Genomic DNA, 27553 nt, shown 5'->3' on the forward strand with positions numbered 1-27553 from the left:
AGAATTACATGTGGTAAAAATAAAATTTGTGGGCTAGTGATGTAGCTCAGTGGAAGGTGCTTGCCTAGCCTCTGCAAGGCCATGGATTCCATCCCCTGACCACAAAAATAAATGAAATTTGTAGTAGGGCGGAGAAGAAAGCTATGTAGATTGCATAAAAATACACCTAATGTACTCTAGAAATTTACAATTAAAACTTCTACCACATCTTCTCATCAAAACATAGTTTTAAAGTTTTTCAAAAGTTAAATCTTTCAAACTATGTACTTTGCATCACTACCAGAAAGAGTTGCGTATTTTGCAAACATGTTCTTCAACTTGACAGGTATACTGAGACTTGCCTGCCCTAACCCTCATGACATGACCTTCCTCACAGAAGCAGGCAATTCAAACTTATGACATGACCTTCCTCACAGAAGCAGGCAATTCAAACTTCAGGTCAAGTTTGAAAATATCAATGCGGAACATTATCTTCCTAAGGAAGTAGGTTTTTCATGAAATCCACCTGGTTGAAAAATGTAAACACAGAAGCCAACATGTTCTGAAGTGAGAACTAAGGTAAGTGTAAGACTTCTTTTAATTTATGCTCTCGGGGACAGCTGGACCCTGAAAGTGCACTATGTGTCGGTTTCTTAATCTGTGACACAGATATAATTGGCTCTGTTTCATGGAACCTATAAAATATTTGTCCACTTTTATTTTTTATTTGTGCAGTGCTGGGGACTGAACCCAGGGTCCTGTGTAGGCCAGGCAAGCACTCTGCACTGAGCTACCCCCACATACATTCATTCATTTTTAAGATTGTAATAGAAAATAATCTATGACTAAAAGTTTAGAAAATTTTCTCAAGATTAAATACATTATAGTAATTACATACTAATTAGATCTGAGTAGGATTTTAATTTAATAAAATAAAATAAGAGACATTTATTACTTTTTCCTCTTCACTTCTATACCCTATCCTGATAATGAACAGTATTTACTAGACAAACGTATCTTTAATTTATCCATTTCCATATATTTTCCTATAAGTTTAAATAAAGAAATCAAAAGCCAGGATGAAAGATTTTGTTTAAAAATCATTGTTAAAAGAAGCTAAAAAATATGAAGTGCTTCTCTGGTACGTAAGACTCTTATATATTCTCTTGTGTGAAAGAAGAAAGGGGATTCTAAAACTTCTCTTGAAAAAAATGAACAATATTTCAATCTTGTAAATCATGAAAAATATAACTTTAGAGAACAGAATACAAATGTTAACATCACTGACTTATCTGCCATTTCCAAGAAGGGTTAAAAAGAAAAGAGAAACCTATATTTTAGGCAAAGCAATTCAAAACCAAATGCAATTAAAACATATTACATTTTTCTACTGAATTCCAATATAAGACCAGCTCTGTCTCCTAAAACTTTGTGTAGAAATGGTGTTAAGATGGTCAGCTGGGGGCTGGGGAGATAGCTCAGTTGGTAAAGTGCTTGCCTTACAAGCACAGGGCCCTGGGTTCAATCCCCAGCACCAAAAAAAAAAAAAGATGGTCCATTCTTAGGACCCCAAGTGAGCACCATGCCATGTGCTATGCCCACACTTACTTGCTAGCCCTTTCTACCTTCTACAAAAGGAAATACCCACATAACAAAAATTAAAGCTCCATTGCTTAAATTTACAGACCTATATCTTAGCAGACAATCAATAAAAATTGTTTCTATATTAATAAAGTACATCAAACAACTTCTAAGAAACAATTAAATGGTCCTGCCAAGGGAGTCCCCCCCAAAAAACTGTTTTCTGGACCAAAACGGCTCATCTCGTAGATGGTACGCTAGCAGCACCGCAAATTCACACTGGATCACTGTATAAAGCTCAGGGAACCACATTAGCTTTACTTCTAAGCATCCTTCAGCTCTTGTTCTCTGTCCACTTAGAACCAAGCCCTCTGCTCACCTCCTTTTGTATACTTGTTCCCGGTGATCTACTTTATTGCCCCAGCTCAATCCAGGATGATGACTTTATCTACTTAAGTGCGGACCTGATACGAGAACTTGAGATACGCCCCTCCCTGCTCAAAGGATGTCTAGGGCACCCGAACCTTAGCAAAGCCCTTTCAAACATCTGCTGTGTCCCATATCTCAGAAACCACCACCACCATCCATCATCTGACCAAGATAGAACTAAGAAGCATCTTTACTCCCCACCCCCCACCTCCAACATCAACCTAATCACCAACCCTTGTATATCTCATCTCCGAAGTCCTTGTGGAACCCACCCTAGTCCAAGCTACCAACGACTCTATGTGAACCAGTTCAGTGTGAACTGGTTTCTGTTCCAATTGATTCTCCACACTGCTAACAGGTTAAGCTTTCAGAAACCCTTATCTAACCATGTCAGTTTCCGCTTAAAGTCATCTAATGGCTTCTGAGTGCCATTAAGATCAAGTCCCAGTTATGAGACCTGACCCTTCCTTCTTCCATCTCTAGTCTCACCTCTCCTACCTGCCGCCATGCTGAACTCCCTTCAGCTCTGGGATATCTAGCTCTCTCTGGTCTCCAAGCCTTCACGTTGGCAGTGGTCTCCTCAGGTAAGGATCTCAAAGTTCCACCCCACCTCCCTTTCCTCCTCTAGCCAAGTCTCACTTCTTCTTCAGTCTGAGTGTAACCGTTACTTCCTCAGGTATACCCTTCCTGACTTCTGAACTGGCCCACATTCACCTGCTTTATGAACCCCAAGTGTCCTATCAAAAGTCAAGTGGGACACAAAGTCACATTCAGTAAACATCTGATGAATGAGTTAAACGGGGAGGAAACATCCTAAAACAGCAATGGTGCTGAAATGCCACTCCACGAGTTAAAGAGAAAAATGCCCTGGACATTAGTAATCCTACACAGAATCCATGACACTCACAGGTTCTGCCGTCTTATGGAAGGAGAGGAACACAATGGCACTGTGACTGCAATAAGTGATACCAAGTGAGACACACGGCAGGGACTTACTTTAATAAGCGAATCGCATGGCTAAAGCCGTCACCTTCAACTTGCACTCCTTGATGTGGAATCTCCAGGTTGGACAACTGGAAAGAGAAAGGCACACGTTCTAACAGACCATTAATTTGACAAAGGGAAGGAACTACCTTTACTACGTATTAGTATCTCTCTGTTCATGGCGTCTGTTTTAGGGCCAGACTTTCCCAAAGTTAGAACATTATCAGGAATGAGCATTATCCCCATCGTTAGATTCCCAGGGAAACTCATTAAATCCAGTCAAACTCAAAGCTGCCTCAGTCTCTAGTTTTTTCAAAACGCCTTCACAGGTGGCAAATCTTCAAAATTCAGGAGATTGACCTAATTTTTTCAGTGAGTCAAAAGTAATCCAGATTCAATTCTGGTAGTTCCAAATGAAGCAACTGAAAAATAAGACAAGTTTTCTTGTGTAATTCTATTGTTTGTTCAAAATAAAGCTTAAGTCACAGTCACATCTTATTTCTAATCATTAAACAATTATTTTTTAGTTTCAACTTTGACGAAATACATTTTGAACAATTAAATCATTTTCTATGTGAAATCCAAGAAAATAAAATTTCAAATTTATGCATTTTCCCAATGAAATCTCTCTCCCAATTGGAGAAGTCAGAAAGCAAGTTAAGGAGATGAGTGTGGAGATGGTGCCTAAAACCCTTTCTATGGAAACAGGAGCTGTTAAGGTATGCCAGAAAGCTATCTGGACAAACAGAAAAAGGCTTGCTGCCCTTGGTGATACTGCTGGGTCTTGTATGACAGAGGACTTATACATACCTTGTTCCAGAAAGAATTTAGGATAGCTCTAATTATCTCACTGAGGCCTACCTGCTCTTTAGCCTAGGAAGGGCAAAGGTTTAGAAAACCAGTTGCTGGGCACTACAGATTCAGATTCAAAAGGAAATAAAGTGTGGGATGGCTCAAAAAATGTTGCCACTGTTCTATAAATCAGACAGATAAACATCCCTGGTAAGGTTAGATTAGTTACTCATATCTCAGTGTAAATTACTGGAAGCATAAAAAGGTGCTTGCCTTTGCTTTAACAGAGCTAGAATTTTCACTAAAAGAAGTAGAGTGAATTTTTATGAGCTTGACTGAGTTCAACAGAGCATCACAGAATGTTCTTATAGGTCCTACGTGTGTACAGGTATTCAGAGAAAACATACGTCTACAGGCATCAGTCTAAGGGGCCTGCAAAAACACACATTTTCACAAATTCTGGTCTGTATTTGGAGAAGAGAGGACACAAATGCACTGCACTGCACTGTCCCAGCACCATGTATCCTCCCTTCCCACAACAAAGGTAATAACTAAATGACAGTCATATAATCCATCTAAATGACATGATGAAAGAGTCCAAGAACATGGTAAGTAAATAGGAAACATGAATACTCTGTACAGTTTAGGAGCCATGACCAGTTCCCAGACAGAAGGACATTCATCAAGCTCAGTCACAGTTCTAGGAGCTAGGGGCCATTAAGGACATGAGGACCTATTTTAGGTGTCTGTTTCTGGGCTTGGGTTTCTCTCTGGGCTACTGCTGCTCTTTGCAATTCCACACCTTATCCTCTTCCTGCAGATCCCAAAGCCTGCTTAAAGCAGGGGCTGGCAAACAGTTCCTGGGCCCATTCCGGTCCACTGCCTAGTTTTTGTAAGTAAGGTTTTACTGGAACACAGCCATGCTCATTTGCTTAAATATCAACCATGGCCAGTTCATACCGCCACAGAATGTTTGAATAGCTGTCAGAGACTGTGTGACCCACAAAACCAAAAACATTTACTCTCTGGCCCTTTACAGAAAAGGTCTGCCAACCCGCTTAAAGGCCTGAAAGGTATATTGAAAAAGTCTTCCCAAGGCCATCATAATCAGCCCAACTGAAAAAGCCCATTTTCATGTTTCTGGGCTCTCTTCATTTCCAATAACTTACAGAGAAGGGGATTCGAACAAAAACTAAAACTTTAAACTAGAGGGAAATAAGTAGGGTTTTAGTGTACCACTTTTGAAGGATTGCCAACCCTTGGCCAAACCCCTTTTTGGAAATACAAAACATTCACATTGTTACCTCCCTTTACTTTCATGTTTGGGAATCACACTGGATATCACAACTATATATTTTTAAAAGACACCGATTCTGCTTAAGTCCATTGCTTCTTCCATGTGATAATAGTAAAAATTTAGTTTAATATTTGTTCTCACTTGCTTCTCAGAAAGCAGCCCAGTTTTATTAGTGCTTAAGCAACATGCACAGCTTCACCAACTCAAAAAAGAGCCACCCCTTTATTAAATAACCATCTCTAACAGGCTTAAACAATGCTCCAGATAAGATGGAAAAGTAAGGTGTTAATTCTTAAAAGCTGTCCATTTTTTTTTAACTGGGAAGAATTTACTTTCCATTTGCATAAAGAGCAGAAGGCTCAGAATCTGGAATAGAGAGATAAAATAATTTAAGTTATGTTTTACACGTACACCATGAGAGGCTGATTGTAGCCCTACCCTTCCCAAAACGAACAGGATGACAACCCTTCTGGTTCATCTAATCAAATCCACGAAACTTTAGCAATGAGTTTTTTAAAAATTCACACAGAATATTGAGAATTGTTCCAAAAAATTACCTCCAACCGAAGTCCTACAAATGGCATGTTTGTATCACACATAGCAACAAAGTGAGCTAGAACTTTATTGAAGGCACACGTTTCTCCTGATCGCTTGGTTTTCTTGGATTCTACTGGACACAGATCATCAGACAACTAGGATTAAAGTAAAACAGTACAGATGACGCAACTCAGTAAGGCAGTCAAACCAGTCACAAGACTCAAGGTCAACCAAAACAAATGTTGCACCTTCATCAAGTGTTTATTGAGGAAATATTAACCTGAGCACTGATCATTTAGTTGAAAATACTGTGTGCTTAACAAGTTCACTTGTGGAAAATGGTGTATAATTAATTAAAAGAAGCACCAGTAGCAAGAAAATGTAGAAAATTGTTACTTAAGTATCACTGCTGCCCTTTAAAAAATCTTATCTTTTCCATATTAAAAATGGGTAGAGGTTGAGGATATAGCTCAGTTCATAGAGTGCTTGTGGTCAAGCACAAGGCCTTGGGTTCAATCCCCAGCACCGCAAAAAAGAAAAAAAAAACAAAAAATGGGTAAAGAACACACAAAAAGGTAACACATTCACACAAATTCTGTGCTCACTTCTGTATATGATCATACCTTACGCTTGGTTCCAGTTCTAGTCTGTTTCCCAGGTTTTGTACGAAAAATCAAGTCCTGGACATTTTCCTTGAACTGCTGAAGCAAGAGGGCCACAACAGGGCTGTCTTCACGATCGGTGGCATTCACAGACATGAAGTAGTATTTGTATGACAGCTGCGTAGGTTTATTGGGAACCTCGAGCATCTCCACAACCTACAAAGGCCGGGACCAGAAAGGAGACTCAGAGAAATACGAAGTGTTGGCACACACCTGTAATCCCAGTGACTCGGGAGGCTGAGGCAGGAGGATGGCAAGTTCAAAGTCAGACCCAGCAATACAGTGAGGCCCTAACCAACTTAGCGAGACCCTGTCTCAAAATAAAATATAAAAAGGGCTGGGGATGTGGCTCAGCGGTTAAGCACCCTTGGGTTCAATCCCTAGTACCAAGAAAAAAGTGTCGGATTTTTTTTCTCATATGTATGGCTCAGAATTATAAATCCCCTGTAAGTTTTATATAGACAAATCAATCACAATGTCAGAAAGCATTCCTAGTATATATATATATATATATTTTTTTTTTGGGGGGGGGTGTACGATACCTGGGATTGAACTCAGGGGCACTCAACCACTGAGCCACATCCCCAGCCCTATTTTGTATTTATTTAGACACCAGGTCTCACCAAGTTGCTTAGCACCATGGTTTCGTTGAGGCTGGCTTTGAACTCGTGATCCTTTTGCTTCAGCCTCTTGAGCCGCTGGGATTACAGGCGAGCTCCGTGGTGCCCAGCATAAACACATATTGTTGTTTAAACAATAGACCAGACTAAAGAAAAGTGATCTAAGTAAGCCAATCATAAACCACAGCAAATGGGACATTTAAATTATTAGCAATAGGTGTTCTTGATATTCATACTTAAGGTTATAAACTGAAAAACCAATTTATGTCTAATTTACGTCTATGGTGGCTGCTACATTTTCTAGAATGGTGTCTATTTTAAATTGCCCTGCTGTTTCCCTATAACCATCAAAACACCTAAAAATTCCATCATTATGCCAGAGAAAAATGATAACTATTTCTCACTGGGAAGAATATAAAAATAAATCCCCATTTGTCAACTGAAAACTCAACTCACTGTGAGGACCACAACATCAGCAACACTTCACAATGATATGGAGCTAAGTATGTACCAAGGACCGTAAAAAGTGCCTTACAGATGTGAACACTTTTAATCCTAAGAACCTTATGTAGCTGTATTTTTCTAAGGAGGAAACTGAGGTGCAAAAATGTAAGTTACACACCCAAAGCCATATAGCTAAGAAGAGATGGGCTTGTGCTTTAATCTTGGATGTTTGGCTATATAGAAACCTGGCTCTTACCCACTATATGAGCTTGCTATTTTTAAGATCAGGCTAAAAAATGTAACAAAAGTGACCTAGTGACAGAAATTAATGTCATTAGAAAAGGCTCCTGCTGGACACAGTGACGCACACCCATAATTCCAGAGGCTGGGGAGGCTGATGCAGGAGGATTGGGAGTTCAAAGCCAGGCTCAGCAACTTAGCGAGGCTGTAAGAAACTCAGTAAGATCCTGTCCTAAATGAAATATAAAAAAGGGCTGGGGATGTGGCTCAGTGGTTATGCGCCCCTGGGTTCAATCCCCAGTACCAAAAAAAAAAAAGAAAGAAAAGGCTCCTGACCAACATACTCTTTCCTGTCTCCTCCCCACATGTTCTCTTCAGGAAAGCATCACATTGCTGACGCACCTCAGGAAACAGAAAAATTAAAAGGTAAAATGGACACTTGACCAAAGAAGACAGATGAATGGCAAGTAAGTAGGTGAAAATATGCTCAACATCGTTAGGCGGTAGGGCAGTGCAAATTAAGACTATCAGAATGGCTATTTAAAAAATTACAATACCAATTGCTAGCTAGATTGAGGAACAACTTGAACTCTGAAAACATTGCTGGTGGGAATGCAAAATGGTTGCCACCTTAGAAAATAGTCTGGCAATTTTTTTTTTTTTTTTTTTTTTTGGTACTGGGAATTGAAACCAGGGACACTTACTTAAGCACTGAGCCACATCCCCCAGGCCTTTTTTATTTTTTATTTAGAGACAGGGTCTGGTTGAGTTGCTTAGGAGCTCACTAAGTTGCTGAGGCTGGCTTTGAACTTGTGATCCTCCTGGCTCAGCCTCCCCAGCCCCTGGCATTACAGGCCTGTGCCACCATGCCCGGCAGCAATTTCTTATACAGTAAAACACACACTTGTGTGTTCCAACAATCCCACTTCCAATTACTCATCAAAAAGTAATGAAAACTTAGGTTCTCACAAAAATATATGCAAACATTTATAGCAGCTTTAGTCTCAAATGCCCCAAACTGGAAGCCACCCAGATGTCCTTCAATGGGTGATGAATTAAACTGTAGTACCTCCATACCACGGAATACTATGCTGCAATAAAAGGAAGGAACTATTATGTACATCACAGCATGGACAAATATCAGAGGCGTTACGCCAAGGGAAAAGAACTAGACTGAAAAGGCAACACTAGAGACAGGAAAGGGGTGAGTGATTAGGAGCGAGGGCAAGGGTGGTTACTCTAAAAAGACAGTATGAGGGAATTTGGGGAGGTGACAGAACTGTTCCGTCCTGATTGAAATGGAGGTTGCACGATTGTATGCATTTATGAAAACTTATACATACACTAAGATGTCTGAATGTTCACTATATGTAAATTATATCTCAATAAAGCTGACCAACTGGCAGAAAAACATTTAAAGGGAAATCCACTGCAGCGAGCCTCTCCTCTGTTCTTAATGTCCATGGTAGTTGTTCTTTTCACGTTTATGAACATATCATGCCTACGTGATAAATCTGAATGACGTGGGAATAACCTACATTTGGTTTTCAGTGTAAACCATGTGAAACAAATTATTGCTTTACCACTGGTCACTGACCGTAAAACCTGGGTATTTACTGATGCTAAATAAGGTCAGAAAATGAAAAATATATGTAACTTTCAAATTTTATTTTGTGTGAGGCTGAGTATAAAAAGTCTATATGGCCAGGTGCGGAGATGCACACCTGTAATCCCAGCAGCTCGGGAGGCTGAGGCAGGAGGAGCGCAAGTTCAAAGCCAGCCTCAGCAACTTAGCAAGGCCCTGAGCAACTCAGTGAGACCCTGTCTCTAAATAAAATACCAAATAGGGCTGAGGATGTGGCTCAGTGGTTAAGTGTCCCTGGGTTCAATTCCTGGTGCAAAACAAAACAAAACAAAACAAAAAACCCAATACTTGTTCATAGGTGTAATTATTATGCATATATTCTGCATTACCACTTCACGAGTGAGTAGGCAGCTCACAGAGAACTAAAGTAACAACCCTTTGGTATGTGTCACATCTAGTTTCACAACAGGTGTTTTAAAATTTAGAAAAAAGTAAAATTCACATCAGGGACAGATTTATGAGCCTAAGTAGAGAGATATCAGCCTACACAGGGTATCTTTTTAAGACAGTATCTTTCAAAACTTTAAAGAAAATACACTCCCAATATCTTCAACCAACAATCTTGAATTAAAAATTTCGAACACCTTTGATTCTTTGCCAAAAGTATCTACTTGGTGCATAAGAAATTCCTACGAGGAGGAAATGTATTAAAGTAAGCTCACATTTTAAATGCTTTCAAGTTCTAACCAATTCAAAGAAATCAATTGGAAAAACAACCAGGAAGAGTAAAAATTAAAAAGAAAGGATCTTATTGTATACTGCAATGTACACGCAACCAACATTGAATATGCCTTCAATTAGAGATGAGAAAATAAAGCTGCATCAACCAGCCCATATTCAAAAGGCTGCTATACACAAGCTCATATACAGTTAAAGCAAATAAATTTATCTAACACCAAAGCATCTCCAAACCATAATAGTACCTCTCAATTTTTTTTCTTCTAATAGAGATGCCTCATTCTAATCAGAAACTAGAAATCAATATAGGAAAGATTCTAGAACGAGAGATGCAGGTGACCTTAAATTCCCCAACTAAAACTTGACTTTCCTCCCTCTCTAATCCCTACACTACACAAAAGTCAAAAGTTCAATAAAATTCATTTGCAAACTAAATTCAATAATAAATCATTCAAGATACTAACAGAATTACTGGACTTGATCACTCCAATCAACCTTCTGCATACTTACAATGTAGTATTGCGGAAGACGGGTAAGTTTAATAAACAGCTTATTCTTAGAAAGGTTTCCAATAGGATGAGTAGAGTAATTGGAAAGCTGCAATGTCTCACTGCTTATCGTAGGCAGATGTTTTATAGATTGCTTGCAACGCTGCTGTCCAAGCCAAAACCTTAATTTAAAAGAGATAAAACACATCATAAAACCATACTTTTCTGATTAACTACAAGTTACTGATTTACAAATAGATTGAAGATCACAAAAAAACCAACAATTGAGCCAGGTGTGGTGGCATACACCTGTAATCCCAGTGGCTCAGGAGGTAGAGGCAGGAGGATCACAAGTTCAAAGCCTGTCTCAGCAACTTAGCAAGTCCCTGAGCGACTTAGTGAGACCCTGTCTCAAAAGAAAAAATAAAAAGGGCTAGGGATGTGGTTCAGTGGTTAAACGCCTCTGGATTCAATCTTCTATACCCAAAAATAAAAACAAAAACCAATCAATTGGGAAACAACTGAATTAATAAAAGGACACATGACCATATCGAAGAATTATTCATCACAGCTTTGTATTAGACTGTTCTCATTCTAGTTTAAGAAGTTTAAACTGTGAGGTGAATAATTTTGATTATTTATAAGGCAAAATTAACTGTAAGGCTGAGATACTAGTTTAGTTTATTATAAGGAATGGCAGACTTCCTATTTAAGAGGGCATAAACTAATCTCAACAACCGTTTTTAAAATGCTTGCACTGTTCATAAAACAAAACAGAAAAACAACAAATAAACACAAAAGTTTTTCTCTTTTCTCTTTGGTATCATTGAAGATAAATAGTTCTAGTATTGGATTATGTATGTATATAATGCCTGGTGTACCCAGCAGATGCAAGTATTTAATTACCTTCTCCCCCCTTGCTTTCAAGGAAGTCCCCATATTTTGCTTTGCTGCTTCCACTAGAGTATTCTTCTTATTCCCTTTATTTGGTTATACATCCTTGAGGCTAGCATACCACATAATCAAATATGTAACAAGAGATAAAATGACTGGTTCACAAATTCTCACTAAAGCACAATGAGATAATTATAAGAATTTTCATAGCAATGTAACAATGCCAAAACATCCATGCTCATGATCACTAGATTCACCTACCTTACTGAAAGGTCATAGATCTGTCGGGGTGCTTTTACATTTGCACAGTGAATTGCATGTGGTACAAATCACATACTAGTTACGTGCACTAAAACCATGTTAGAAGCTAGGCAAGGTGGCACATGCCTATAATTGCAGCCGCCGCTTGGGAGGCTGAGACAGCAAGATTCCGAGTTCAAAGCCAACCTCCGCAAAAGCGAGGTACTAAGCAACTCAGTGAGACCCTGTCTCTAAATAAAATACAAAAAAGGCTTGGGGATGTGGCTCAGTGGTTAGGCGCCCCTGGGTTTGATACACAGTACCACCCTCCCCCCCAAAAACAAGAAAACCCACACTGGAGCTGGGTGTGGTAGCACACATGCCTGTAATCCCAGCTACTCAGGAGGCTGAGGCAGGAGGATCACCAAGTTCAAGGTCTGTCTGGGCCATTTAGCAAGACCCTCCATCAAAATCTTAAAAACATAAATAAAAAGGGCTGGGGTTGTGGGTCAGTGGTAGAGCACTTGCCTAACATGTTCAAAGCCCTGATTCAATCCCCAGTACTGCCTAAATAAACAGAAATATGTTAGACTATACCACATTTTCAGGGTAGTTTGCCAACTGTTACCCAAAAGTGTATAAAATCTGAAAACCATTTTATCCACTAGAACACAAATTAACTACAACAACTTTAAAAGATCAACTGCTAGACCTGGCTACTGATGAAGGAATGAAGATAAATTTTGAATACTTAATCATTATTTGCTTCATTTTGGATAAAAGTTATAAATGAATATCCCGAATTTGCTAAAACTGCTTTCAAATGTCTACTTCCATGACCATCAACATGCCTTTGTGAGACTCACCTCTCTACTATGTATGTTATTAAGATAAAAACAAACGGGGCTGGGGCCGTAGGTCAGTGGCACAGTGTTTGCCTAGCACGTGAAGCACTGAGTTGGATCCTTAGCACCACATGAAAACAAATAAGATAAAGGCATGCTGTTCATCTACAACTATAAATTTTTTTTAAAAAAAGCACAGTTAAAAAACACAGTTAAGACAGATATACATGGGCTGGGGATGTAGCTCAGTTGGTAGAGTGCTTGCCTTGCATGCAGAAGGTCCTGGGTTCACTCCCCAGCACCACAAAAAATAAAAAATAAAAAATAAATAAATAAAGATAGATATACATCATCTCTCATGATTAGTATTACCATCAATCCAACCTAAATCAGTTAAAAGAAGCAAGAAACAAGTTCTTCTGCCGTATCAAAAATTTGAAGTGATACACAAGGTAGTCCTTTCCAAGTGTATGTTGAATTGCTATTTTACTCTTGATTTTTGTTTTGTTATGATTTGTGGAAAAACATTTGTAAGACTGATTGTCTAGGGCTGGGAAGATAGCTCAGTTGGTAGACTGGTAGTCTTGTAAGCACAGGGCCCTGTGTTCAATCTCCAGCACCTCAAAAAAAAAAAAAAAGAGTGATTGTCTATACTAAGTGCCTGTATGTATATATATTACATGGATAATGTGCAGTTTCTGTAATTTTCATTTTTCCTGCTACATTTGTTCAAATTTTATTTACTGAAGTGCAATTTTATGTCTGTTGACTCTGCTAATAAGAATTGGGGCTTATATTTTGACATGTCTTATCATTTTTTTTCCCTAGAATTCATTTTTGTTGCCTAGTATAAAGAAGTTATCACATGAACAGATGTTCAACATCATTAGTCATTAAGGAAATGTAAATTAAAATCACAATGAGGTACCTATTCACACTTTCTAAGAGGCCTATACTCAAAGACAATGACAAGCATTAGCAAGGACACAGAAAAATAGAAACCCTCACACACTGCTGATAGGATTGCAATATGACACAGTTACTTTGGGAGAGTTTGGCAGTTTCTTTAAAAAGTTAAACATAAATTGACTGCATGTCCCAGCAATTCCACTCCTCGATATGGACCAAAGAAAAATGAAAATAAAAGTTTACACACACTTGCTATGAGTAGTCATAGCAGCATTAAACACAATAGCCAAAGAGTGGAAACCACCCAACTGTCCACCAACTAATGAACAAACCAAAATGTGTCATTGTACAAAACAATTTAGCTATAAAAACAAAGTACTGGTACATGCTACAGTATGAATCCCCCAAACATACTAAGTTAAAGAAGCCTGTCACAAAAGAACATATATCTTATGATTATATTTATATGGAAAGTCCAGTAAAGGCAAATTTACAGAAAGTGGATTTGTAGTTGCCTAGGGCTGGGAAAGGTGATTAGCTATAAATGGGCAATGTTTTGTGGTGGTGGAAATGTTCTAAATGTTCTACGAGTGAATTGTAATGGGCACAAAGCTTGGTAAATTTACTACAAATCAGTGTACTGTATACTAAGGATGAGTAGAGCTTCTGGCATATAAAATATACCTCAAAATGTTGTCTTAAAAAAATTATCCTGTGACAGATTAGTGATAAACTGGTTATTCATCACAGAAAACTTGAGAAGCACTATTGTTGTAAGTAAAAATCAAGACTTTTCTTACAAATAATGTTAATTAGAACAAGATATATTCCATTCATGTATAATTTTATCAACATGGACTCTACTGTCATACATAACTACAAAGAACCATTAAAAATAAATAAGGGCTGGAGATGTAGCTCAGTTGGTAGAGTGCTTGCCTCGCATGTACAAGGCCCTGGGTTCAATCCCCAGCAACACACACACACACACACACACACACACACACACACAAATAAATAAATAAATAATGCGAGCTAAAATGCATACATACATTTGACAAGTGAAAGGCTTCTGGGGACTTGGCTTTCTAATTTTAAGTTATATTTCTTTTCTCTTTTTGTGTGTGAATTTTTCTTAATTTGTTCTAATTAGTCGTACATGACAATAGAATGCATTTTGATGCACTTTACACAAATGGCACATAACTTCTCATTCCTCTGGCTGTGCATGGGGCAGTCACACCTGTAGTGAATCATACTATATATAGGGTAATAATGTCTGTCTCATCCTACTGTCCTTCCCATCCCCACCACCCCTCCCCGCCCCTCACTCCCCTCTGCATATTTCTTTATTCTATTTTAAACATACTTTTTTTTAAAGATGTATTACTATTTTTTAGTTGTAGATGGACACAATACCTTTATTTTATTTATTTATTGTTATGCAATGCTGAGGATGAAACCCAGTGCTTCACGCTTGCTAGGCAAGCGCTCTACCACTGAGCCACGACCCCAGACCTTAAGTTAGATTTCTGAAAGTTACAAATGACAGATAAATAACCTCAAAGTGATGTTGCATGCATGAATTATTAAGCATGTTAGGCATTCACATCTTGCTTGTTTAGCCAAATGTACAAAACTGATGCTAAAACACTAAAAACTATTGTAAATTATTACCAGATTATTGACTATAATTTTTTTTTACAATTAGATAAACAGTTGCTCAAAAAAAGGGCTCATGTATTATCTACTGGCATTACAAATCATGCCCTGTTCATGAAAACATTACTTAATTTTAATTAATTCTTTGAATATTTAAACAAACAAACAAACAAACAAAAAACGGCAAAAGGAGGAGAAGAAAGAATAGAAGACAGAAACAATAGATTCCCATGAATAGCCCTTCTGTTGTCTTTTGGCCTTTCCCCCTTCACCATTTGTCAATTTTTCATCTCTGAAATTTATTTTTAGTCCTTGGAATCCTGTTTTATTAATTTTAAAAAAGAGTTTGCTGCAGTTGTCATAATGGCACCTCTGTGTACCAGGGTGGTAGTGAAGTCTCATAAAATGATCTCTAGCTTCATTTTCAATTTTATTTCATTTAAAAGGCTCAAGCATTACCAGACTTTGAGACAAAATGAATGATGGTATTAGAGAAGCAAAAATGACTAATTCTGACAGTGTCAGCTGGTACATTTATACCATGAAGATTTTCCTGGATAAAAACATGTAGGACTCTATTACAGAGAACACTTGATTTAAAAAAAAAAAAAAAAAAAAAAAAAAAAAAATCATTGTGTAAGTGATCTGTAAAGTGCTTGTACAGGAGAAAATGTGGCAAGGACTGCAAGATGAATGTCATGCCCTTCATACCTATATTTGCTCGAGAGGGCAATCTGATACGAGGCACTGCCATCTTGAATCTATTCCAAGAGAATTTAGATTCTCAAAAGATACTCAAGTTACATGTCATAAAACCTAAGGACAGTGACTGATCAAGAGTAATGATGGAGAAGAAAATATATCCTGTCAAAATAGATTTCCATTTTTAGTGTTGAGCTGAAATAAATAAGCTTACTTAAGCTGCTGAATCCAAGGAATGATCCGTTTCATGTCATCATTCACAGATTTTTCCATGTCATCCAAAGTGGCCTGGTCTACAGAATAAAGTACTTGATTAATTAATTGCTTACATGAGAAACAAAATCTTCATCTATGTAACCCAAAATTAAAATGAGAACTATTGCTTTAGGCAGAAAACCATGTTGTTTTTGAGTCAGAGAAAAACTAAACTAAATGCATCATAAGCTATATATCAACCTAATATGTTTTCCTTCTTTAACATTTTAGGAGATTTATAGATAAAACAACTAACAGCAAATGTGTACTGGCAAGAACAAGTAACAAATATGCAAATAATTATTTGCCTTTATTTTAATTACCAAAATTCTTATTCTAGTTTATTAGTATTTTCGAATTAAATGTATTTAAAACTCATAATATTACTAGACTTGGAGCCTTAAACATTATTAAAAAAGACTCCACTGAAATGTTTATTTACCAAACACCAATGATCTTTGGCATAAACAAGAACTGGTGTATAAAGACTAGCTTGCTATATATCCCTCTGAACTTTGAATAACATTAGAAAATGATCATAAAATACTAAGCAAAAAAGGCACGACACAAAACAATTTCAATTAGTGGAGAAAAGCATAGAAGAAATTAGAAGATCAAAGAACAAAAGAATAAAACAAAAAAGCATTGCTATGGAATGAACTATTTCCTTCCCCCATCAAATTCATATTTTGAAGCCCCAACCCTCAATGTGATATGTGGAGAAGGGGTCTTCGGGAGGTGATTAGGTTTAGAAGTCATCATGAGGTCAGAGTGCTATGATTCAGAGCAATGAGTCCTGCTGTCCCTGAGCAGCTCATATTCAAATCTATATAGCCACAACTGTGACCAGAGAACCCCTTATCTTCATCAATCTATTTGGCTTAATTTTGATGTCAAATGGTGAACATGATAATATAGTCAAGAACACTGTTTCAGTAGCAATGCAAAAATACTATTCCTAGTATTTCATTATTTCAGAATACTCACTCAGTAACAGAACAAATCAGAAATCAAAGTTTTAAAAATATCTTGTGTTCAAGCCAGAGAAAAATGCTTTCCTCCAGAACTCTGTTACCTCAAAAGTCATCATAGATATTTATACTATCATAAACATGTTCTCCAGCCATGAATGACATTAGAATCTCTTGGAGTGATTTCCATGTCACCCAACTAAGCAATAAAACAGAAACTGTGGGCTGGGGTTGTGGCTCAGTGGTAGAGCACTTGCCTGGCATGTGTGAGGCCCCAGGTTGGATTCTTGGCACCACATTTATATAAATAAGTATATAAAATAAAGATCAATCAACAAAAATAAAAATAAAAAAATAAATAGTAACTGAGCTACTGGATAAATTAATCTAAACAAACACCAGTTATCACCATTACTACTTTTATGTAAAAGAAATAGCATAAATGCACTTTTTATTGGGAAGTTTAACTTCTGGTACAAGAAAATCCAAAGCAGGGTTAAAACAGGGCTCCGAGGAACAGATGTCAGCCAGTTATTCCTTCCATACCTATTTTCAACACTGTAAAACACCCCTTCCGATACCTAAAGGCAAAAAGGTTTTATTTTGTTAAAAATGTTTTTTCTTACACTGAGTGACTATATCATTTAGTAACTTACCAAGTCCATAAAGCATCAATTGGAACATCCCAGAATGCAAATCTACAAAAATGTGTAGGCATTCCGAATTACCACAGGGCTCCAAGATGGGAACAACAAGAGCCGGAAGTGCAGTCTCGATGGAAGCTGAACAGTTAAGAATTTAAAATTATTTTTCTATCTGAATATTTTCCAAAAAAAAAAAAAAATTATATCTCAGTGAGTAGAAACACGATTGAAAGATTAGAGGAAAAACATGATTCTGTGAAATTTGGAATGGAATTATTGTCAATTAGTAGTAGCGTAAATGGAAGAATATAATTTTCAAATTGAATTGAAACAAGCTACCCCTTTCAAATATTACAGGAAAAAAAAATCCAAGATTCCTTTAAAAGTGTTTAAAAACCTAGTGAAAAGTCAATCTCATCACTTAACGGAGTTCTAGATTTACTTTCATGCAGTGGTTACTAATAAATGAACTTTTAGGAATTTTCTTCTTGATAGTAGTTGGAAAATATCAAGAAGAAAATTAATTATTTGGTAAACAGAATAAATCTCATCTACAGCCTGAAGATTTTCAATGTCGCTCTGCATTTTAAAAAGTGTTTTTCCGGCAATTAGGGGCCAGGTGTTTCAAGAAAGACTTGAAAACTATTAAACATTATTGATTGCATAGGGAAACATTCTTTTCAAGTCATTTGTGTACCTCATTTTCAAGTCATAGATGAAACAAGAATATAGGCAATTGCTAAACACAAATCCCAGAGCTGACAAGATACTTGATCTAGAGTTTCACAGTATTTCCACTAGGCCCAATTAACTTTTCCCTTAATTCTACAACTTGGCAAAATGAAATCCAGTAAAGAGCAAAGCACACTAAAGAATTTCCTCTTCTGGTTACCAAGTTCCTCTAAAGCTACAGCACAAAAGGCAGGCAGGGAACACAGTGGGCGTATAGGCCTTTCCACCAGGCATGAGTCCTTTGTGCCACTTTAAAAACCAAGGACAATCACATCTTCCCCTCCAGGCCACAGGTAGTTAAGAGGAAGAAATAACAAGTCTGTGAAGGCGCCTTTAGAAAGCAAAGTGGGAGCTGGGTGAGGTGGTCCATGCTTATAATCCTACCTATTCGGAAGGCTGAGGCAGGAGGTTTGAAAGTTCCAGGCCAGTCTGAGCAACTCACTGAGGTCCTGTCTCAGAATTTAAAAATATTTTTAAAGGGCTGAGGATACAGCTCAGTGCTTGCCTAGCATGTGTTTAAGCGCCTGGGTTCAATTCTCAGTACCACAAAAAAAAAAAATGTAGAGGCTGGGATGTAGCTGAGGCCCTGGATTGAATCCCCAGCACCAAAAAGAAGCGGTGTTCAACAAATGTACATTATCTGTATTCCTTTACGAATTGAACAAATAACCCAAACCCTGTTATGAATTTGCAATGCTTTGGGTGAAGTTACCATTGGTACTAACTATCCAAATTATCAAATTAATTAAAGAATGTAGGAGCATTTAATGAAATGAAAATAAATTGCTTTCAAGTTCATCTAGTACATATTTGTATACAAATGTTTAAGGTCCAGATCCAGCAGAAGTTTCACCTGAGGCGGGGAAAAATAGAACAAAAAGGCACACACAGGAATTTCTTTTATAATATTTTTATAATTCAAGAACCAGTGTGACAAATTAGTTCAAATCAATGATGTTTTTGCTGAACTTAACTAAATTAAGTAATATAATAAGAAAGTACTTAAATTTGAAACAGGGTTGCTGATTTTTAAAACATTTCTATACAGTTGCAATTACTAATGGGGTACAAATGTATCCTTTAAACCGCAACTATTTCTAAAATGTAGCAATGGAATAAAACTACTTCTGGGAATTGGGGTAGCAATTATAATTACAATCTAATTATCAGATTTCAGTATTCTCAAAAACACAAGAGCATTGGTAGAGAACACAGTCCATAAGGTAGAAAATACTTAGATACATGTCTATGATGATCTTCTATTACCACCAATGTCCATATTTTTCTTTACAGAAAATGAAGGGAAGTAACTAAGACCAATGAGGAATGGCTGTGTGGGGTTCAGTTTCCAAACTGATGACATTGCCCTGATTCAGGTGCTGGAGGGTAGAGTACAACACAAAGGAACACAACCTGGTTCCCAAGGGTCAGGCAACTGCTGGGAACTGGGACATATCTCAAGTTACTTCTAGCACCTTGCACTGTCTATTTTGATCTTCTCTCCGAAGTCCTGAGCTTCCTCTCGCCTGAGCCACTTCCGCCCCCACGCAACCACACGCTGCCATCTGAGCTGCCTAAAGTGTGTGGCTGTGTGTTCTCCTCTCTCTCTTGAAAGGCTCCCATCTCTCAGCTACTCATTCGCTCAGGTTATTCCAGTTAGGAGTTGGAAAACACTCCAGCTGATTAAGGGCAACTACACTAAGGGATTCCAAGAACAGACTATATTTCCCGCCACAAACAAGATCAAACAGGACCACAGTAAGAGTCTGAATTCGTGAATGTCAATTTTTAAAATGAGTTATGCCCTAAATGGTGGATCAGCAGACCCTTTCCTCTAGCTGTTGTATTTGCAGAATCCCTTGATTAAAGCAGGATTTGGGGGCTGGGGAGATAGCTCAGTTGGTAGAGTGCTTGCCTTGCAAGTACAAGGCCCTGGGTTCAATCCCCAGCACCCAAAAAAAAAAAAAAAAAAAAGCAGGACTTGGGACAAACCCACGTGCAAACTCCTTCCTTGCCTCAATCACAGTCCCCGAAACACTTGTCTCTGACACCGAGGCTTGAAAGCCACTGCTGTAGCACACTCCTACTAGGAGTTAGAGATGTAGGTAGAGTCTGGACTAATACCCTCAAATGACAGATGGAGAATGGGACCCAGATGTGTAAATGGCTAGTTCAGGAGCAACAGCTGAACTCAGATCTGCCTGTGCAGGTAGTGACATCTCTACAAATGCCACTAAATAAAAATCTTCAGAACCTAGATGAACAGTACACAAAACCATTCCTATTTAGATATAAATTTAGCTTACTTTTCAAAATAATTGAAATATCCTGGCAATCATACTGATTTCATTTTATTGTTTGGTGCCAGGGGTGCTTAACCACTGAACCACACCCCCAGCCCTTTTTTTTAAATATATATTTTATTTAGAGACAGGGTCTCACTAAGTTGCTTATGGCCTCGCTAAGTTACTGAGACTGGCTTTGAACTTGAGATGATCCTCCTGCCTCAGCCTAAAGAGCTGCTGTACGCCACTGCGCACAGCTTGATTTTATTTTTTTTTTACTTACTAAGCTTTGTTTACAGATGATACCAAAGTAAACCAGTCTATCAAAGGATCACAAACCTTATTTCCTGGAATCCTAAAAAATAAAATTTTAGCATTTTACTATTTAAAAAAAATAGAAATTAGGATTGCAAAATGCTTAAAGTCTTTTTGAAGAACAAAATGGAAACTTCAACAAAGGTGAAAAAGTAACAGGGAAAAACAGTCTTCAACATATGCTACTGAGACAACTGCATATGTTCATATGAAAGAATGCAGTCGGACCCCTACCTTATACTAGTCACAAACACGAACTTAAAATGAAGCACGGATCTAAATGTAAAAGCAAAATATGAAACTAATAAAAGAAAACAGTTGTGTATCTTTACGACTTCAGGTTGGAGAAATGCACAAGCAACAAAAAAGATGAACATGAACACCCTCAATACTAGAAACCTGGCCAGGTACGGTGGTGCACGGCCGTAAATCCCAGCTACTTGGGAAACTGAGGTAAGAGGATCACAAGTTTGAGGTCAACCTTGGAAACTTAGTGAGACCCTGGCCTGGGGTAGGGGTAGGGGTCGGGGTAGGGGCGGAGCTGGAGATGTTGCTCAGCAGTAGCATGCTTGCTTGGCAAGCACATGGCCCTAGGTTCAATCCCCAGGATCACCACCACCACCACCCCCCCCAAAAAAAAAACCAGTAGTGCAAATACCATAAAATGAAAAGACAACCCCAGAATACTGGGGGAAAATTCTTACAAATCATAATATATGAAAAGGGACCTGTATCCAGAATATATAAAGAACTTTTACAACTCCATTAAAAAAACAATTATAAAATGGGTAAAGGATCTAAAGAGACATTTCTCCAAAAAAGATATATGGATACATGTTCAACAATCATTAGGGAAATGCATGTCAAAACCACAATGAAACACCACTTCACAATCACTAGAAACAAAAAGACAATAACAAGGGTTGGTGTGGACATGGAGAAAACAGAACTCTCACACACTATCATGAGATTGTAAAGTGGTGTTAAACACAACAAAAGGTTAAACAGTTACCACATGACCCAACTATTACACTTCTAGGCATATATCCAAGAGAAATGAAAATATATGTCCACACAAAAACTTGAACAAATGTTCATAGCAGTATTATTCACAATAGCCAAAAAGTGGAAATAACCACAATGTCCAGCCATGATGAATTAATAAAATATGGTATATCCATACAGTATATAATTTGACAATGAAAAGGAAGTATTGAAATATGGATGAACGTCAAAAACATTATATTAGAAACAAGATGCAAAAGACCCCTGATTATACGATTCATTTATGTGAAATGTCTACACAGGCAAATCTGTGGAGACAGAAAGTAGATTGGTGGTTGTCAGGAGCTGGGGGAAGGGTAAATAGGGAGGAACTGCTAATAGGCACAGGGTTTCTTTCTGGGATGATTAAAATGTTCTAAAATTAGACTGAGGTGATGGTTGTACAACTCTTGAGTACAGTAAAAACCACCAAATGAGGTATTCCTATGTGAATTACATCTCGATAAAGCTGTTAAGAAAAAAGAACAAAGGGGGGATTAGCACCCTTTCTAACTCCAATGGGTTTCAATTATGCTTTCTGATCATAATTTTTAGCCATGTATTTAACATCTTTGCTTGAGAGATTGGTGGAGGGGGTTCCCACTGAAGATAATAATTAAGATTATTAAGCACTGACAATTCTAATGTTAAGCCCTGATGAGGATAATGGACATCCCATCTGCTCCCCACAAAGTAAGTTTTCATCAACACATTCACCGGAGTTCTGATATATCCTTTCTATTTTTCTTATGCTCCATATTTGCAATTTCATTAATTCATGCCCTTCCCCTTAATCTCTTTAAAAATGTAAGCTAATACTTTGGCTTGTCTTAGATCCTCTTCTTTCACATCTATTCTTCATTTTTCTTGAATGAACACATATATTTTTTTATTGACACAAAATAATTGTACATATTTATGGGGTACAATATGATGTTTTGATACATGTACACATTGTGTAATGGTCAAATCAGGATAACGTATCCATCATCTTAAACATTTATTACTTCTTTGTGATAAGAACATTCTAAAAAACATCTTTTCTATTTTGAATGTTGTAGTTTAGTCATCCTACTATGCAACAGAACACCAGAATCTATTTGAATATTATAATTTTTTCTGATTTTGTCTTTTCTTCAGCAATGGCTTTATACATTTTGTTCAAAGTGGCTTTAATCCAGGTTACTAATATACCTAAGAAGCTGATTTTAAGTATAATGGATTGAGCTGGGCTCTGTAATGATAAAAGGCAGTACCTTTGCTACTAGCACTATTAAGACTTCCTACTTTGAAGGCACTTCACTTACATCATCTCCCTTAATTAACTTTGTGGGTGGGGCACAAGGTAATCATGGTCAAAAACAAATAGGGAAGGATAATAAATAAGCTCATTATGATGTGAAACTATATAAAATGGAAGGGTTTTGCTTTCTAAATGACTAGGTAAATTAGGAAGATTTTTCACTCTGTTTATAAATGAATGTCTTATTTTGAACTCTTACTAACAATCAAGTCAAAAAAAATTTTTAAGGGGATGAAATTCTTATTTCATTGTGTTTTATAAATATAAATATTTGCAATGCTGCCTCATCACTAGAAGAAAAACTAAAAGAAATAAGATTCATGTTTAAAAGCTTCCATTTCAATAAGAAAAAAGTTTGAAAGAGAGGCAATATGCAAACATTTCAAAAATGAGGCCAAGCAAAGAAAGAATAAAATAAAGGAAAAATTAGAACAAGTTTGATAGATTTACAAGTTAAAACATGGAAATGCCCGGCCTCCACAATAAAACCAATGTACCATGAAAACAGTCATATTAAAAAAGAACCCTTCATACACAAATGTGGATGCTAATTTAAAGAAAAGCAAAGCAGAAATGTCAATTTAAAACACCTACAGTTTTCATTGGCATTGAAGCCTCTAAGAATGGCCTTCAGTTCCTGGAGCTTCTGATGAGCTCTTGCATGGACGCTGTCAATCAAGAGTTTTTCTATTGATAAGTGGTCAATCTGCATAAACAACAACAAAATTGCACATGCAAGTGAAATATTTTTACCTTAAAAGCCTGAGAGCAGAATTCTGTGCTACAAGATATTTTAGAACTGCACTGTTAACCAGTAAAAGCAGAGATGAAGTTAAAAATCAATTTATATCATATTAAGTTAAAAATTAACTTGTATGATATTGGAAGCTTAAAAAACTATAGTTGATATTTTGATGAGCAGATAAAAAAATACATATGTGTGTGTGTCAATATCAGTTATTACAGTAATCAAATGCCAGACCTTACAAATGAAATGGTGTTTTGAACTACAAAATTTGCAATAGAATGGAGGAGTGACTCAGTGGTAGAGTGCATGCGCACTGCCCTGGGTTCAATCCCCAGCAATCCCCCACCAAAAGTGAAAGTAAATGTTATAGTATCAGATGTTCAGTAAAAACAATGAATACAGAAGTGTAACACTTAAAACAAATTTCATTCAGGATTTTAGGAACAATTAAGTATTTTAAGGAACTGGTTATATTGATTTAATCATGTTATAATCAAGTATAATATAATTATAATAATTATTATTGATCTAATTATAATTAAGTTATACTGATTTTAATCAAACCAATATTAAAATATATGGAGATCTTTTACCTTCATAGCTCTTTCGACTAATTTGGAATCGGAAGCTGGCAAAGGGGGATCATGAAAAATCTGTAGGGGCTTGGAGACATCATTCTCATCAATTTTAATTGTAACTTTGTGAACAGAAGCTGTTCCTGTTTTTCTACCAAGAACCTGTTGGCTTAAGAGAAAAAAGAAATATTAAAAAAATTTTTCAACACAGCTTAACTTTTGAATAATCAAGAAAGAACTCCAAAACAGAAAAACCTGTCTTCTAAGAGGTATCTATCTATTCACCTCTAATTTCTTTGGAGAAAATGGGAATCAAGCAAAGTTCAAAGAGGAATTGGGGAATATAAACAGTCTGATATCTGATTTTCTCCAAAACAAAGTTTTTTAAAAGGTATAATTCAAAACAGAAAACTGTGATAAGCAAGCATGTTAAAAAAAAAAAAACAAAAAAAACAGATACTCACCAATCTAATCTAATGGTCTTTTAGCAATTTGGTATGAATCTAGAGTAAACTAACCTTAAGTTTTTAAAAAATATTAAGTCTTAATACAAACAGATAAATGTTTATGGATCTGAAACATGCAATGTTCTAAGAAAGATGTGGGGTTGGGGATATGGCTTAGTGCTGACCTAGCATGAATGACTAAACAAAAGCAAGTTGGTACAGGCACATGATCTTTAGTATATATTAAGTCAGACATGAGAGAGAAAAGATAAAAGAGTACTCAGTCAAAGCACAAACCCACCAGAACCGATTTTACTTACTTCCAAACGGATAGGGAGAGGCACTTTCCAGCATGATACCTTTCCACCTGCACAAGGTCTCCCCACCGCTCTCGGATTAACATTAGAGTCTGGGAATGTAACACTTCTAACTGAAGTGATAAGCAGAAAGAATCTGGTAGATCTTGTTAAGCAAATCTAAGATATATATTATTCAGCAGACAATAAAATGTAGGTAAACTTCATTTAACAAAAGATCTATTTCCAAAGAGCTGTCTATGAACTTTTGGAATCATATTTTGGAACTTTGGAATCACATTCCTCCAATGACTCATACTAAAAAGTGGTAAAATTTGTGGCATTTTTAGAAAAAAAGTTTTATATTTAATTCTGAACCATTGTAAACCAACCATAAGGTCCAGGTTGACCCTCAGTTCAAAGTTTAGAAAATATGGATTAACCAAATAGTACTACACAGTCCCCAAACAGTACTATTTTTTAACAATTTTGGGGACTGCCTACAAATTCAACAATAAGATTTAAAATTTGTTTCATTATACATGTGGAGGTGTGCTTCACACTGGCTGGTTCCCCAGTCCTGTGTCTACCCAAAAGGGGAGAGGGGGAGGACAGGCTAAGCTGTTTCAGTTCAGAAATAAAGTTAAATGGAAAAAGGAGGAGGGAAAGGGAGACACAAAATCCTTACAACGTCTCAAATTTCAGAAGGATACGTAGACAGTTGTACATGTCCTGAAGAGGTTTCTCATCAGCAAAGAGCCTAGACTGCACCAGCTGATGGATAAAGTTGATCTGCATACTATGAACCAAGGCTCGCCCATCTTCCATTGGCAGGAGAAGAGAAGGCAGTTAATCAGAAAAGCGTACGGATCACGTCATAATACCAACTAAGGACGTGTATGCTAACTAACGATGAATTTTAAAAAGGAAAGAACTGAAATTATAGGGCTGGGGGTGGAGCTCAGTGGTAGAGCGCTTGCCTGGCACGTGTGAGGCACTGGGTTTGATCCTAGCACCACATAAAAGGAAATAAGTAAATAAAGATATTGTGCCCATCTACAACTAAAAAAATATTTAAAAAAATAAAAAAAAAAAACAAGAACATTATACTCTGAGAAACAACTGAAACTTCTATAGGCAGTAGGTAGTTATGATTATGGTAAAACTTGCTTTAAATTACAGGACAAATTACTACACAGATTTATTATGGTGAAGGAGTATTTCAACAATATACCAAATATTCAAATCAGTACTTATGATTTAAATCAGTATTTGTAATTTACCTCCTGTTTCTTTATCCTCAACTAGAATTTCTAGCTTGAGAAGGCGCCATGGAACATCAGGGTCATCTCCCATCACTGTCAAAGTAGCTTCAAATTCTCCTTCAACTCGAAACTTCACGCGGCCATTTGCTTTTAGAAAAAGAGGAAGAAGTGCACTTTGCTAGAAAACAAGTAGCCTTCTGCTAAGCTTCAGTCTTACAAAGAAATTTAGGTAGACTGAGAGTTCTTTCGTAAGTCTTCAAACCATTCAGTGGTTCTCTCAGAAGCCAGGACCCAAGTCATTAAGAAACTAAAAGCAGCAACAAACAGCCATTTTCTTGAGACTCAAAACTGGGACCCTTCTCTCCTTCAACTCCACATGATCTCATTCACTCCCTGACCAACATGAACATTGTATTTTTAGGTACTAAAGAGGTGGATGACTCACAAGTCATGGATTCGAATGCTACCAAAACTGTGTGTCAAAACTTCATAGTATTTCTTTGAATAAAACCCAAAAAACTATTTAAGGAAATATTCCTTAAAAATTGAATTTCAGCCTGGTGCTGTGGCATACCCTCCTACAGTCTCAGCTAGCTGGGAAGCTGAGGAGGAAAGATCACTTGAACACGAGTTCAAGACCAGTCTGGGTAACAACACAATAAGACACCATCTTTAAAAACAGAAAGAAAAGAGAGAAAAAAGTTTCAGATACATACCAACTGTAAGATTTGCTAGCTGAGGAGGAAGATCTGTGGTTACAAGTCGATGTCTAAGAATCTGATTAAGCTGATGAAGTGTGGCTTGTTTCTCAATTTTGGTAATAGGGTCTGGAGGAATGATTTTATCCTAAAAATAAAATTTAAGTGATTTTTAAATAATCACTGTATACCTTTCCACTGAGCTATACTCCCAGCACAAGGCATAATTTTTGCCTGTGCCTGTCTTTACACAATGTTTTCTTAACTTTACCCAAGAGAATCTCAACACTCATTTCTGGGGCTGGGGAGGTAGCTCAGTCGGTAGAGTGTTTGCCTTGCAAGCATAAG

At 37.1% G+C, this 27553-nt stretch overlaps 1 protein-coding gene across 2 annotated transcripts in view; it reads right to left on the reverse strand.

Moving 5' to 3' along the window:
- Positions 1 to 27553, reverse strand: part of Med14 (mediator complex subunit 14) — a 69989-nt gene that overhangs the window by 26367 nt on the left and 16069 nt on the right. For both annotated transcript variants that reach the window (XM_047535730.1, XM_047535729.1), the window contains exons 5-16: positions 27224 to 27353; positions 26526 to 26654; positions 25956 to 26063; positions 25267 to 25399; positions 24519 to 24669; positions 23772 to 23883; positions 17511 to 17636; positions 15843 to 15921; positions 10399 to 10558; positions 6223 to 6417; positions 5620 to 5754; positions 2986 to 3062 (exon numbers count right to left, since the gene is read on the reverse strand). In XM_047535730.1, coding sequence (XP_047391686.1) covers positions 2986 to 3062; positions 5620 to 5754; positions 6223 to 6417; positions 10399 to 10558; positions 15843 to 15921; positions 17511 to 17636; positions 23772 to 23883; positions 24519 to 24669; positions 25267 to 25399; positions 25956 to 26063; positions 26526 to 26654; positions 27224 to 27353 — 1535 coding nt within the window. The remainder of the gene's footprint in view (positions 1 to 2985; positions 3063 to 5619; positions 5755 to 6222; positions 6418 to 10398; positions 10559 to 15842; positions 15922 to 17510; positions 17637 to 23771; positions 23884 to 24518; positions 24670 to 25266; positions 25400 to 25955; positions 26064 to 26525; positions 26655 to 27223; positions 27354 to 27553) is intronic.

This window comes from Sciurus carolinensis, chromosome X (assembly GCF_902686445.1).
Source record: "Sciurus carolinensis chromosome X, mSciCar1.2, whole genome shotgun sequence".
Taxonomy (NCBI): Eukaryota; Metazoa; Chordata; class Mammalia; order Rodentia; family Sciuridae; genus Sciurus; species Sciurus carolinensis.